Here is a 14,231-nt window from a genome sequence, read left to right as displayed (position 1 = left end):
CAGGAGGAGGAGAACCTTCCTGACGGGAAGTTGACAGGACCGGGGGATGGGCAGGCTGAGTGTAGGATGCTGGTGTGTTCCCTGATGTCACAATTTGCCTATGCCTCAGACCACCGCTGAACACCTCCCTCAGACCCTCTTGCGCCTGAGAATCCCAGTCCTGCAGCCCCCAGGTTGGGGTCCTGGCCGAGCCCCCGACCTTGGCTCTTTGCCCAGGTCCGCACTGATCAGGAGACACCGGCCAGGCCACCCTGTCCCACCGTGGCTCTGCAAGGTGCCCCACACTCCATCCTCTCTGGGAAGGCAAGGATGTTTTACCAGCCTGGGCGTGACTACCCAACCTTGGCAACTCTGGCAACTCCGTCCTCCTTCCCATCCCCATCATCTATCTGGAGACCTGACATAGGGGGCATTCTGGGAGCCCACCTGGAGCTCAGGCAGCCGCAGCTCCAGGGACTGGCCGGGGCATGGGAACTGGGCAGAAGGCTGCCATCCCACTCCTTCCATTTAGAAGACTTATTTTTCTCCCGTTGCATAACAGTGTATCCCAATGTCCAGCTCAGCCAGCTGGAGCTATTCATAAACTGCAGATAAACTCCCAAGTTGTCTGCCTCCAGCCTCCAGAAGCCCCTCTGCTTACTCTGGTTGGAGACTGTCGCAGAGCGGGAAGAGGCCCGGGGTGGGTTCCTGACGCTTTAGAAGGATTGCAGGGAGGGAGAAGAGCAGGAGCAGAGCCTGGCAGCGTCCTGGGGGGTCCTCTGGGCCAAGAGGTTCCTCCTTGCTAGCCTGAAGGAGGAAAGGGCGGCTGGGCCACCCTGGGGTGGTCCCTGGGAACCAATTGCCACTCCTGGCAGCCTCTTCAAAGCATCATGGGGAGTATTTATTTATTATCGGAGACGGGGAACCGGTCCGACAGCTTGGCATGCAAGAGCACCTGAACACTCGAGTGACCTCGAGCACAGAGCCAGGATTGCATACTGAGTACCATCACGTGTGCCCCCACCCCCAAGAACCAAACCAAAATGCTGTAAAGAGGACATCTTGGCAAGGGGGCCAGCCTTGAAGAGGGTAAGGCAGGTGCGTCCACATTTCCCAGAGACAGTCGGCCGGTCCTCACCCTGCTGTTCACTCGCTGTGTGACTGAGCCAGGGGAAGGTCCTGGAGTCTGTGTGTCTCAGCTGTGTTTGGAGTCTGAACAGCGGGGTCGGCATGAGCAACCCTAAATCCTTGGACCCTGGTCTGTCCTCCCCGCGGTAGACCCAGCAGACGCCAGAGCTGGACCAGGCTCCTTCGGACGCTTCCGATGTCAGGGTCGGCCCTTTTCGTGTGCGGGATCAAGGCAAAGGATGACTGCGTGCCTCCAGACGCAAGGAGGATTCGGAGAAGACATCTCCCCTAACGAAATTAAACACTACTGCTCAGAAAGAAGATGCTAAAGAAAGGAAACCAACGCCGTCAAAAATTAACAGCTCTAGAAGCATCTGGAAAAGAGCATTTCAGGGTACAGACCTCTAGATGGGCCGTCTGAGTCCCCGGTCATGTCACTGATACTACGAACTGCAAAAGCAGTTAAAGGGTCTCAGCAGGAATCCCGTCTTGGCAAGGGACCAACAGCAAGAAACCCAGCTGCTTGCACTTGTTCCCAAACAAGGGTCAGTGAGGACTTGCTCCGCCCACCAAGGAATGAGGAGTCCTGATTGGACAGGGCCTGCCAGGGCGCACCCACAGAGTGAATGGGGAGTTCTGATTGGACAGGGCCCAACGACAGGGACAGCCCACAAAGTGAATGGGGAGTCCTGACTGGACAGAGCCCAGCGCCAAGGCACACCCACAAAGTGAATGGGGAGTTCTGATTGGACAGGGACTAACGCCAGGGAAAGCCCACAAGGGAATGGGAAATTCTGATTGGACAGGGACTAACGCCAGGGAAAGCCCACAAGGGAATGGGAAATTCTGATTGGACAGGGCCAGCACCAGGGCAAGCTTACAAACTGAATGGGGGAGTCCTGATTGGACACGTCCCAGCGCCAAGTCGTGCCCACTAAATGAACGGGGAGTCTTGATTGGACACGGCTCAACTCCAGGCGTGCCCACTAAGTGAATGGAGAGTCTTGATTGGACAGATTCCAGCCAAGCCCAGGGTGCGCCCACTAAGTGAATGGGGAGTCCTGATTGGACAGGACTCAGCACGACAGGCAAATGTCTCCGTTTACTACCATGGCTGGCTGGCAATCCACTCCCTTGTAACCAAGGGAGTGGATTGCCCTTGTATCTATACGTTCACTGGGTTTACGGGAAATATATCATGGCCTAGAAAGAACTATTTCTAGGCAAGAGCCCCTTTAAACCATAACAGATGTTGGAAACGCTTATAAAACCAGCAGAAAGGGGGAAAGAAGGGATATCAACTAAAACTGCAGTCTAGAACGGGGTAGCCAACCCCCTCAGGCCCCACCCCGAGGTGGCCAAGCAGAGAAACCAGGACAGACACGCAAGCAAGATATCAAAGATGTCAGCGATCCGTCCAATTCTCTGCAGAGGGCTGCTGGATCGTCCCAGCCCTGCAGCCGAGATTTTGAAAGCGACTGGGGCCATCTGAACAGGCAACGGGGGAAGGAAGGCGAGCTCAGGGCACCTTCCGGCTGGCTGGGTTCAGCTCTCTGGACCCCTGAAGGAAGGGTCCACTCAACTCTACCTCTTCCTCAGGCTCAGGAGGGGATGCATAATGGCAGAGTCGAAAGAATAGACCAGTGTCCTGTGGAAGGCTCTTTATCCAGGTCACCTGCAGAACTGGCTTGGCACATGGCCATGCATTGGATCCCCGGAAAGTTCTGTCATTGAGGCCTCACCACACCCTGAGCCCCCACTGCAAGGGAAAAAAGAGAAACAGAAAAATATTGAGAGAAGCCCCAGAAGCAAAGGGAAAAAATAACATAGTTTGGGGCTTCGAATGTCACTTTCCCCTGCTTTCTAGAACAAGGTGTCTGCTTTTTCATCTTCACTATCTTCCCCCACTGCTGTGCAGACTCCAGGCTAGCCGCCTGAGGCATCAAGGTATCACCTTGGCTGCTCACTGCTCATTCCTTACATGCTGACCCACGGCTGAACTCAGGAAAAGCAATTCAGCTCAGCGCTGAGAGTATTAAGCCCTGGACTATGGGATCCCAAGTGGTGAGACAGACAGAGACACGAACTCGATAATGCAAAAGCAGTAGGAGTTTTATTCCAGTATACTGGGGTGAACTCTCTCACCCACAGAACGGTGTCTTGATAGCAACCCTGACTTTTGATTACATAAGCAGTGCATGCCTTATCATTTCTGAAAGAAATCTTACTTAGTTACCAAACAAAGGTGTTTTGGCAAGTGTCTAGGGTAACAGCGGTCAGGCAACAGTTAAACAATAGTGTCCACTGGCAGTTTATGGTTACATAGGCTGCTCATTCTTTTAGGGATAACAAAAGGCAATTTCTGGGGCATTGTGATTGATTGAACCCACTTGCTGAACCCAGAAGCTTTCCCAGGTGGATTCAGGGTGGCCAGTTGCACATTGTTTCATTGCTGGGAGACAGTTTCAGTTCCAGGAACTGGACCTGAGGCCTAGCTGATTTTGCTGATTTCTGCTGCCTGACATGGTGTCAGTTTGGCTCTTACAAGGGGAGGTTGGGTTGAAGGATTATTGCCCAGGAGAGGACTGCAGCGGGGATTCTCTATCCATGCTCCTTAGCAGAAAGGACCCGCTCTTTAGCAGAAAGGACCTGGCCACAGACAGGCCCGCATAGAGGGAAGCTTGCAGGGGACTCAGCGGGAAGAAGGGACTAAGAAAAAGGGACTAAGGGAAGCAGGAAGAAGAAATGAAGCAGGAGGAAACTCCCTTTTCCACTCACCAGCCCACACAGGATAGAGTTTGGGGCAGTGCTGGCTCCTTTATTTGTTTCTTATTTGGACCACACTCGGTGATACTCGGGGTTTACTCCTGTCCCTGTGCTCAGGGATCACTCCTAGTGGGGCTCAAGGGACCATATGGGGTACCGAGCAGCCCACCAGGGTTAGCTGCGTGCCCGGTGAGCATCTTATTCCCTGTGCCATGTTTAATGGGAGGAAAGCAGGGGCCAAGGGGTGCCACATTCTGCAGGGCTGGTCCTAAATTAAATCTAGCTAAATTAAAGGCTGGCCAGCAATCCAATGTGGGGAGGGTTGGCAGATTTGGCATTAGATATGGAAAGTGTAGAGCAGTATTAGATATGAAGAGTGCAGAGCTCACTCCTTACAGAAAAAAATTACTAAGCTCATCTTAGTAAATAAGTAAAGTAAAAAAAGTAAAGGCCATCCCGTTGATCGTCGATTTGCTCGAGCGGGCCCAGTAACGTCTCCATTGGAGACTTTGTTGTTACTGTGTCTGGCATATCAAATACTCTCGGTAGCTTGCCGGGCTCTTTCAATCTTAGTAAATATTCAGCTCTAATAAGTTTGTTTAACAACTCATGAAGTTGGCAGCGTTCACTGAACAAGTAAAAGGCTCTGCAAACACACAAACGAAACAGATATTTTTAAAAATTTTTATTAGTGAAACACCATGAGTTACAGTTGTAGACTTACATATTTTTGTGCTTGGGTTTCAATTATACAATGATCGAGTACCCATCCCTCCACCAGTGCCTATTCTCCACCACCAATGATCCCAGTATCCCTCCCACCCACCCCCAACCCCCCCATTCCACCCCACTTCTGTAGCTGAGCATTTCCTTTTGTTCTCTCTCTCCTTTTGGGTGTTGTGGTTTGCAAAAGAGGCATCGAGTGGCAATCATGTTCAGTCTGTAGTCTACTTTCAGCATGCTTCTCCTATCCTGGGAGGATCCTCCCAACACCCTTTATTTGGTGCTCCCCTTCTCTGCCTTTCCCCCTAGCATGTGTGGCTGGCCTCCACGCCTCCTGGTACTTATCTCAGCTATTCTTAGGTGTTAGTCTCCTGTTTTGTTACTTTATGTTCCCCAGATGAATGCAATCTCTCTATGTCTGTCCCTCTCTTTCTGACTCATTTCACTTAGCATACTTTCCATGTAGTACCACTTGTATGTAAATTTCATGACTTCATCTTTTCTAACAGCTACATAGTACTCCATTGTGTAGATGTACCAAAGTTTCTTTAACCAGTTCTCTCTTCTCAGGTACTCAGGAAAAATCCATATTCTAGCTATTGTAAACAGTGCTGCAATGAACAAACAAGTACAGATGTCATTTCGACTATACTTTTTTGCCTCTCTGGGATATATTCCCAGGAGTGGTATTGCTGGGTCAAATGGGAGCTCAATTTCTAATTTTTGGAGAATTGTCCATACTGTTTTCCAAAAGGGCTGAACCAGTCGGCATTCCCACCAGCAATGAAGGAGGGTCCCTTTCTCACCACATCCGGTTGCTTTTGTTCTTTTGGATGTGGGCCAGTCTCTGTAGTGTGAGATGATATCTCACTGTTGCTTTGATCTGCATCTCCCTGATGATTAATGATGTAGAGCATTTTCTCATGTGCCTTTTTGCCATTCAGATTTCTTCTTTGAGAAAGTTTCTGTTCATTTCGCCGTCCCATTTATTTATGGGGTTGGATGTTTTCTTCTTGTGGAGTTCAACCAGTACTTTATATATACTTGATATCAACCCCTTGTCAGATGTGTATTGGGCGAATATCCTTTCCCATTTTGTAAACTGTCTTTATATTTTGGCCACTGTTTCTTTTGAGGTGCAGAAGCTTCTTAGTTTAAGATAGTCCCATTTGTGTTTCTCAAAACAGATTATTTTAAAGATAGGAAGAGTGGGAAAAGATTATCCACAAAAGAGAAGAAAGTTGTTGATGCCAAGTCATTTTTGAGGGGGGCAAAGAGTTTTTTTTTTATGCACACAGTCTTAATGGTACCTACTGGTTTAAAATTCCACGTAGGGGGCAGTAGGGTGGGGGAAAGGTAGTTAAGAGTTAAGGCGTGACCTTGTACATGGCCAACCACCACATAAAGTTCCCAGACACTTCCAGGAATGATCCCTAACACTGCACCAGGAATACCCCTGAGCACTGCCAAGTGGGCACAAACCACCACCTCCACCACCAACCCCAAGAAGGAAAGGAAATTGTACAATTTTACCAGAAAGGAGTTGAACAATCAGGGGTAGAAGTGCATTATAGAAATAAAAATAATTGTAGATACAGACCTTCCTGCTACTTAAATGGCACTTCTGGATAAATATCTCTCTGTTGAGTGATGCTGAGGTTATTATAAATTACCTAATATGGAAGTTGAAGGATTCTGCCCCAAAGAGCCTTGAAATTCAAATTACTTTGGCTCCATGTAATGCTAATTTATAATAAAGCATAAATATCGAAACCCTCTGTAATTACAAAAAAACTCCCCCCACTTGATCCTATATTCCTTTCAGATCAATTTCACAAATACAAATTTATCAACCACACGTGGGTGCTTGGCAATCTCTCCGGTAAGAGCACTTCCAACATACGCCACTAGATGGCAATAGAAATGAACACAGAGCAAAAGCTCCCGAAAATCGGCTTCCCCCTTTCAGGTTGCAAAGCGCAGGACTCGGTTCACGGCTCAGTTCGGGCTGCCGCCAGGGGCCGCTGACACAACCGGAATTAATTATATCTAAATTGTAGGGGTCAATGAGGACCCATGTCTGCTTCTGGGGACTCGAACCCGGACCACAGACCCGTGCTCCACCGCTGAGCTGCGTATCTGCCAACTTTTTTTTTTAATCTTGCAATTTTTGAAGAAATTGTTATTTCACGCAAGGAGCGATAGCACAGCAGTAGGGCTTTTGCCTTGCGCACAGCCAGCCCGGTCGAGCCGGGTTTGAATCCTCTGCCCCTCTCCGAGAGCCTGGCAAGCTACCGAGAGTACCCGTGAGGTATTCAATATGCCAAAAACAGTAACAACAAGTCTAAAAAAAAATGGAGATGTTACTGGGCCCGCTAGAGCAAACTGATGAACAACAGGAGGACAGCGTTTGTTTTGACCTTTGTATATAACTGAAGTTTATTATTTCAACTAGAAAAAAAAATCTAAATCCTTTGTAATACAGAAGCACCCAATGTATGGTATTTTAAGTTAAATCCTTCGATAAATAAAAAATCCGGCCCAGCTTCTGGTCTAATAGCACCTCAGTTCTGCTTCTACTTTGCGAAAGCGTGTGTGCAGTGATCAGTCTCCCTCCCTCCCAAACCCCTTCTTTCTTTTTTTCCTTCCCTCCTTCCTTTTCCCTTCCTCCCCACCTCCCTTCCTTCCTTCCTCCCTTCTTCTCCCCTCCCTCCCTCCCTCCCTTCCTCCCTCCCTTCCTCCCTTCCTTCCTCTCCCCTCCCTTCTTTCCCTTTCCTTCCTTCCTCCTTCCTTTCTTCCCTTTTTCCTTCCCCCTTCCTCCCCTCCCCCTTCCTTCCCTTGCCCCCCCTTTTGCTCTAGTCTTTCCCCTCACCCCTCCCTTTGTGCTGTTGAAGTGTTAGCTGCTGTGTGAGGGGGCAGGGGGTCTGCAGCACCCTTTGATGTGGTCCTTGCTGGGGCAGATGGGAGGGTATCATGCCCCTGGTCCCATTTAGCAGCTGTGGGCTGCGGTTCCCTGGTTCTGAGTTTTTGGTGTGACACACGGTCGGCTTCAGGCGTGCGTCTTTGACATTCCACAGCGGTGTCTGTCCCTGCTGAGCGTCCAGTTCCGTCCTGCCCCATGTTCTGTCCCAAACTTACACCCCCCCCTTCCCTCGGGGCACCAGTCAGTGCTCTAATGGCCCAAGTGCTGGCTTTCATTGTACTCCATCTGTTTGCCTTCTCCACCATGTCTGAATGAAGGCATGTAGTCTGGGAATAAGGGCGTCTTTGTGGGGGGAGGGGCCACCAGCCCTGCTCTTGCCCCCCTCCCCCCCCCCCACCGCAATCCCAAGGCTGCTGTCACTGGACAGTCACACTTGGTCTTTCCTCTCCGTGCTGCATGCCAGTGAGATCTTCTTTCTTCTGTTTTCCTCTTATTTCCCGTAACATGAGGCCCTCCACTTCGTGCAGGATTCCACCTTAGCATTTTCGTCTGTTTGTCTGTCCTTTGCGGAGATCACACCTGTTGGTGCTCAGGGGTTGTTCCTGACTCTGTGCTCAGGGATCACTCACTCCTGGTGGTGCTCAGGGAACCTTCTGTGGTGCGGGGGATCAAATCTGGGTCGGTGGCTTTCAGGGCAGACTCCCTCCCCACTGTGCTGTTGCTGGGGCCTTCGTGTTTCTTAACTATGTATCCTAGTGTGTGTATATAAATATATGTCCCATCTTCTTTCTTTTCTTAGAGGTTTGGGGCACACCCAGTGGTGCTGGGGTGACTTCTGGTGAGTTCAGGGGGCCACGCCGTGCTGGGGATGTGCCCCAGGTGTCTCATGCAAGCTCGGCTTGACCCTCTGAGCTGTTTCTTCAACCCCCACTGCCCGTCTTTGACCAGACAGGCCAGGTGCCGCTGGGCACTCGGAGGGACCAAAGCTTCTGGCAACTTCTCTCTTCTCTTTCTTTCCCCCTGAAAACTTAGAGGGACTCTCTGGAGTTGGGAGATGCTGAACAGCCCAGCCTGTGGCTTGGAGTTTGGGGGGGGGGGTGAGCTGACCATTCCAGAGAGGCCGCCCTGTTGGTCTCTTGCCTCTAGTCAGACTGAGACAGAAATTTTGATTTTTATTTGGGGATCCCTGGCACCCCATCTGGTCCTCTGAGCACCACCAGGAGTGACTCCAGCTGTGGTCCCAAAACAAAAAAAATATACAAATATTTAAAAAAAAACAAATGCTTTGGGGTACAGGAGTGATAGTTCAGTGCAAAGCACACGGGAACCCTGGGCTGGACCCCTGCACTGCGGGTCCCTTGTACCCCACCCAAAGTGGACCCCCACATTAGACCAGGAGTCGCCCCTGAGCACTGCCAGCTGCGATCTCAAAGGTGAAACCAATAAAACAGTCTTGTGTCTGATAGAGACCCGGCACCCTCGAGTCATCACCGCCCTTACAGGCTGGGCTGGACCCCCACCCCGACAGCCATTTCTGTATTTGTGAGGAATGTTCTGGTCTGGCCCTCGCCTGTGCAGCCCCAGTGTCCTCCCTTTGGTCTGCACCAGCTCCCGAGGCCAAGAGCCGCACCCTGGGCTGTCCCCTACCCCAGCAGGGCCCCCCTTGTCCTTGTGGCCATTTCCCACCCACAATGCCCCTCTTGGCTATGAAGTCAGTCCTGTGCCTCTTAGGTACAGGTGGTCAGCAGAGCTAGGCTCTGAGCTGCACTGGGCTTTGGGGACAGACCAATCACCCTAACATCTGGTCAACTAAAAAAAAAATCCCATAAATGTGTCAATCCGTCAGGAAAAAGGAAAAAAAAAGATTCTTTTGCAGGGAGGGGAGTCCCCAAGCCATGACCAAGGGGTTTCAGGCCATTCCCCACAATACTTAGCCAACTGGGCCAATGCAACTGTGGAGGTGGGCTTACAGTATCCATCCCACCAGCCCCTAATTATTTCTTTGCCCATTTGGGGGACACTTTTCCCTTTTTTTAAGTCGTTGTAGGGGCCGCCCTGGGCAGTGCAGGGAGGATGGGGGATGGGGAAGCGCCTTCGGGGTTCTAGGCGAGCACTCACACAGGAGCACTCAACATGGGCCTTACAGGCCCCAGAACCTGACACTCAGTGAAATGTGTCCCTCTAGCTGTGGCCCTGCTGAGTCCCAATGACAGTGTTTGGTCCACTGACCATGGTCTTGGCCTCTGCGTCGTTACTCATCAATCAGAGCGGGGACTGTGGGAGTGGGAAGATGGGCCCAGCTCAAAGGATTCTGCCTGTGCTTCGCAAGCTGGAGTGACAGATTCCGTTCCACCCAGTACCTGGGGGTGGGGGGCACGATGGGGCATGGAGTAGCCCCTGTGACACGTGCCCTCCTACCCCCCACCCCAGTGACTTATGTGAGGTGGAGAGAGAGACTCTTTCTCCCAACACCTCTGTCACCTGCACAGGCTGGGAAGGCTGGGATGGACAGTCTTGACAAGCCCCTGCACAGCACAGCCAGAGTCCCGCCAGCACGATGAGGTGGCTGTCAAGCCACACCTGATGTCACAGGAGTTGGTCCCCACCACCGGATCTCTCGGGAGGCGCAGGCTCAGGCTAGAGTGAGGAATTGCTCTTGGCAGGAAAGCCGAGCCAGTCCTAGGCCTGGCCCAGGCTTCAGGGTCCTTGCCCTCCTACAGGAAAGAATTTCAGGAGAGGACCAGTGAAGTACAGATTTTATTCGGAGGTTTTGTTCTTTTTTTCCTTTTGAGGGAGGGGAAAGGGAGAGAGAGAGGGAGGGAGAGAGATAGAGAGAGAGATAGAGAGAGAGAGAGAGAGAGAGAGAGAGAGAGAGAAATGTGCTCTAGAGGTGGAGAACCCCTACAAGTCCCAGCATTAATTAGGAAAGCATGAAAGTCCACATCTTGGGAGATGCAGGTTCACATGTGCCTGGGCACCACAATACACAGGGCAGCAGTACATGTGCGTGCTTCCTTTGTTCAAGTTGGCTTTTATAGGGTTTTTCCCAAGCTGCCCACGTGGTGTTTTCTACCAAAGGAGGTTGCCAAAGGAGTTGAGTTGGGATTGGTAGCTGGTCTTTGAAATTCATTTCTTGGCTTTTGTTCCTAGTGGAGCATCTCTCAGAAGGGGGTCTCAGCCTGTGTTCCTGTGCTCACAAGGTGGGGCCTGACCATCTTAGGGCTGGTTGGTCATTTCTTCCCAGGAGTTTCACTGCTGTGGGGGGACCCTCCCTAGCTACCGGTCTGCCTCAGCTGAGCACTGCCAGGTGTGGCCTGCACCCCCTCCCTCCAATATACAAACAACTATCAGAAGTGGCAAAGGAATTACCCAATTTGCAAGCAATTGGAGGGATGGTCCTGGAGAAAGGATAACTGTGTCCCCAACTGAAAGTGAACCCAACGCAGGGCTGAAGTAATAGCACAGTGGGGAGGGCGTTTGCTTTGTATGCAGCCAACCCGGGTTCAATTCCCAGCATCCCATATGGTCCCCTGAGCACCTCCAGGAGTAATTCCTGAGTCCTGAGCCAGGTGTAACTTCTGTGTATCACTGCGTGACCCAAAAAGCAAAAAAGCAAAAAAGAAAAAAAAATACTAAGGCAATTTGACTTTGCTATTCAAAAGCAGAGATTCTCGAATTTTTTTAAGCATCAACACCTTGGAAGAGCTGCTCAGGGCTCCAGCTTGCTCCAGGCTTCACTACAGCTGGGTGGGCCATAAGAATTTGCATTCTACTTTGAGAATCACTGCTCTTCAGTGATTCTCTAGAACACACCTAATGGATCCGTTTGACTAGCAAAACAGGATGTCGTGATTAGCATAGCTGTAGGAAGGAAAATGTAAATGAACACTATATAGCTGGTAGTGGCTGAGATAAAAGATGTTGAAGCTAAACAGATTAGTTTGCACTCCAGTTTTGCAGAGGCTTATGGTGTTCTTTTTCCCCCTGTGTGGGAGGAGAATTGTGGCACATCCAGCCTCACTCCAGGCTCTGAGCTCAGGGAACCGTAAGTGGTGCAGGGTTGCCCATAAGGTTTGTGGTTTTTACTGGGATTACCTGAACTCTGCAAGCCTTATTTTCCTCTCTGGTAAAAATGGAAGCCACGAAAAAATATCCCGGGGTAGGGTAGTGGAGTGGGTAGGGTGTTTGCCCTGCACCCGATAGGGTGCTGTGAGTTGCACCAAAAGTCATTATTGAGCACCAGAACCAGGGTAAGCCCTGAGCACCACTGAGTATGGCCCCAAAAAACACAAGAAAAAAAATATCCCATCAAGTTACATGAGGACTAAAGGGAAAAATAGATCTACAGCACTGAGTTTTTGCTAAGTATTAATTAGCAAATTTGAAATTGAAAAAATTCAATCCTTTCTCATTTTTTTTCTTTCTCCTTTTCCCCATGAATAGCAAATACAGGACCTAAAGCAAGAGTGAAGTCACATTTTCTTTTTCTTTTTGGCTTGTTGGGTCACACCCGGTGATCTCGGGTTATTCCTGCCTCTACTCTCAGGAATCACTGCTGGTGGGGCTCTGGAGACCATATGGGATGCCGGGGATTGAATCCAGTTGGGCGCGTGTCAGGTAAATACCCTATCCCAGGTACACTATCGCTCCGGCCCCTCATGTTTTCATTATGGTTGTAGGATCTGTCTGTGTAAGGCAGATTCTTGTAAATAAGCTAGAAAAACACGATGAATGAGTGAACAAATCAAAACAGTGTAGGTTATTTTATGCTTTTTGGTGGAGTGCCGGGTATTTGGGGGGGGGCGGTGGGGGGAATGCTGTGGGCCACACCCAGCGGCGTTCAGGGCTCTCTCCTGGATTGTTCCTAAGGGGTCACCCCGGCAGTGCTCGGGACCATACCTGAATGTCAGCGACTGAGCAGGGCCGGCTGCATGCAATACAAGCACCGCCTCACCCCTGCATTTTTTTCTCCCATCCATAGAAAAACTGATTTAGAGAAATAAGGGGCTGGGGAAGGTACGGGGAGAGCCATGGGTAGAGAACCCGGCTGCTCCGGGGAGGGAGGATGCTGATACTCATCTCAGGTGGAGAATCTACCATAAAGGGAAATGGGAATACCCGTTTGGGGCAGACATGGGCCAACCTCTAAGGCGGAGAAAGCCCGGAAATAGCACCAGGGCCCTGAAGCTGGACGTCCCCTGTCCCCAGCCTGATTCAGCTCCCGGGGCCAAAGGATTCACCTTGGGCCACAAACTCTCTGATGAGAGCTCTAGGCTTCCTACCTGCAGGCTGCGCCCGGCTACCCCTCACCCACACGGCGGCAGCCTTCAACCCAGGGCCTTTCTCTGCGTCCCTTTTCTCCAAGTGTCCCCAGAAAGCGCTGGAACCTGAAATCGTCCCCTCCCGCCTCGTGTATGTCTCAAGATAATAATACTGAGACCAGGAGCAGGCTGTGCTGTCGGCTGGGCTGGCAGGGCCCGGCTCCTGGGTGCCCTCCCGCCCCGAGCATCACCGTGTCGTGCCCACCTACGGGCAGGCCTGGCGTCCTTCTCGGGAAACCCCGCCGTCCGGAGGGTCCCGTCTTCAGGCCGGTCGTTCCCTGGGCATTTCAGGAGGGCGGCGGACAGGCCGTGGGGGACAGGAGGTCACGCGGTGCGGGGCTGCGCTCGCCGGGCGCGCGGCCCAGCCCGGAGCTGCCCGGGGCCCGGACCACGCCGGGGCGCGGGTTCCCGCCGGGGAGCAAAGGTCGCGGGGCGCACGCGGGGCGCACGCGGGGCGCACGCGGGGCCGTCCGTGCCTCTGTCCGGGTGGGCAGCGGGGCCGATTCTCCCTTTGTCCCGGGGGGCGGCGGGGCCGTTTCTCCCCCTGTCGCAGGGGCAGCCGCCGTCCCGTCCCTTTGTCCCGAGCTCCCGGCGGCCCGGCCCGGCCCTTTGTCCCGCGGCCGCGGCCGTCCCCGCGGGGCCGGGCTGGGGGGGGCGGCGTGCGCGGGGGGGCGCGCGGCGCGGGTGACGGGGTGACGGGGCGGCTGACGCGGCCGCGCTCCTTCCTCTTCCTCCCGGCCGGCCCCGCCTCCGCCGCCTCCGCCCGGCGCCGCCGCCAGCGCCGTCATGTCGGGCCGCGCCGGGGCCCGGATCCCGCCGCCCGGAGCCTGCGGAGCCGCCGCCGCCCCCGCGGGCCGGGCCCCCGCGCCGCAGCCCAACGGTGAGACCCGGACCGGGCGGCGGGGGCGGCCGTTGCGGGGCGGGGACGGGGGGGCCGCGGGGCGCGCGTGCGGGGCGCGGGGGGCCGGGGCGGGCGGGCGAGCGAGGCGGGGCACGCGGGGGGCGCGCGAAGGGCCCGGGCGCGCCATGCGGGGGGCGCAGAGGGCCTGGGGTGCTGGAGGCTCCGCGATGCGGGGGGCGCGGGGCGCAGGGGCCCGGGGCGGGCGGGCGATGCGGGGCACGCCGGGGGCGCGTGAGGGGCCCGGGCGCGCGATGCGGGGGGGCGCGGGGGGCCGTAGGTGCTGGGGGCGCGTTGCTGGGGGGGGGGGCGCGAGGGCCGGGGAGCCGGGATGCAGGGGGCGCTTGGTGTCCGGCGCGGGCCTCGGGGTCTGGGGGCCTCAGGGGGCGCTGCGGGGCGCGCCAGGGTTGCAGGGTTGGGGAGAGCTGGGGCTTGGAGGGTCGCACTAACTGGCTGAAACGGGATCCCATGACCGACCGCTCCGGGCCAGGCC

General features: G+C 53.5%; 1 protein-coding gene across 1 annotated transcript in view; it reads left to right on the top strand.

Annotated features, from left to right (window-relative positions):
* Nucleotides 1-13,536: 13,536 nt before the first annotated feature.
* Nucleotides 13,537-14,231, top strand: part of SEC24B (SEC24 homolog B, COPII coat complex component) — a 67,357-nt gene continuing 66,662 nt past the window's right edge. The window contains exon 1 of the mRNA XM_056116708.1: nt 13,537-13,720. Coding sequence (XP_055972683.1) covers nt 13,627-13,720 — 94 coding nt within the window. The 5' untranslated portion in view covers nt 13,537-13,626. The remainder of the gene's footprint in view (nt 13,721-14,231) is intronic.

The sequence above is a fragment of the Sorex fumeus genome, unplaced genomic scaffold (genome assembly GCF_029834395.1).
Source record: "Sorex fumeus unplaced genomic scaffold, SorFum_2.1 ptg000033l, whole genome shotgun sequence".
Lineage (NCBI taxonomy): Eukaryota > Metazoa > Chordata > Mammalia > Eulipotyphla > Soricidae > Sorex > Sorex fumeus.
This window is presented reverse-complemented; position numbering and strand designations above follow the sequence as displayed.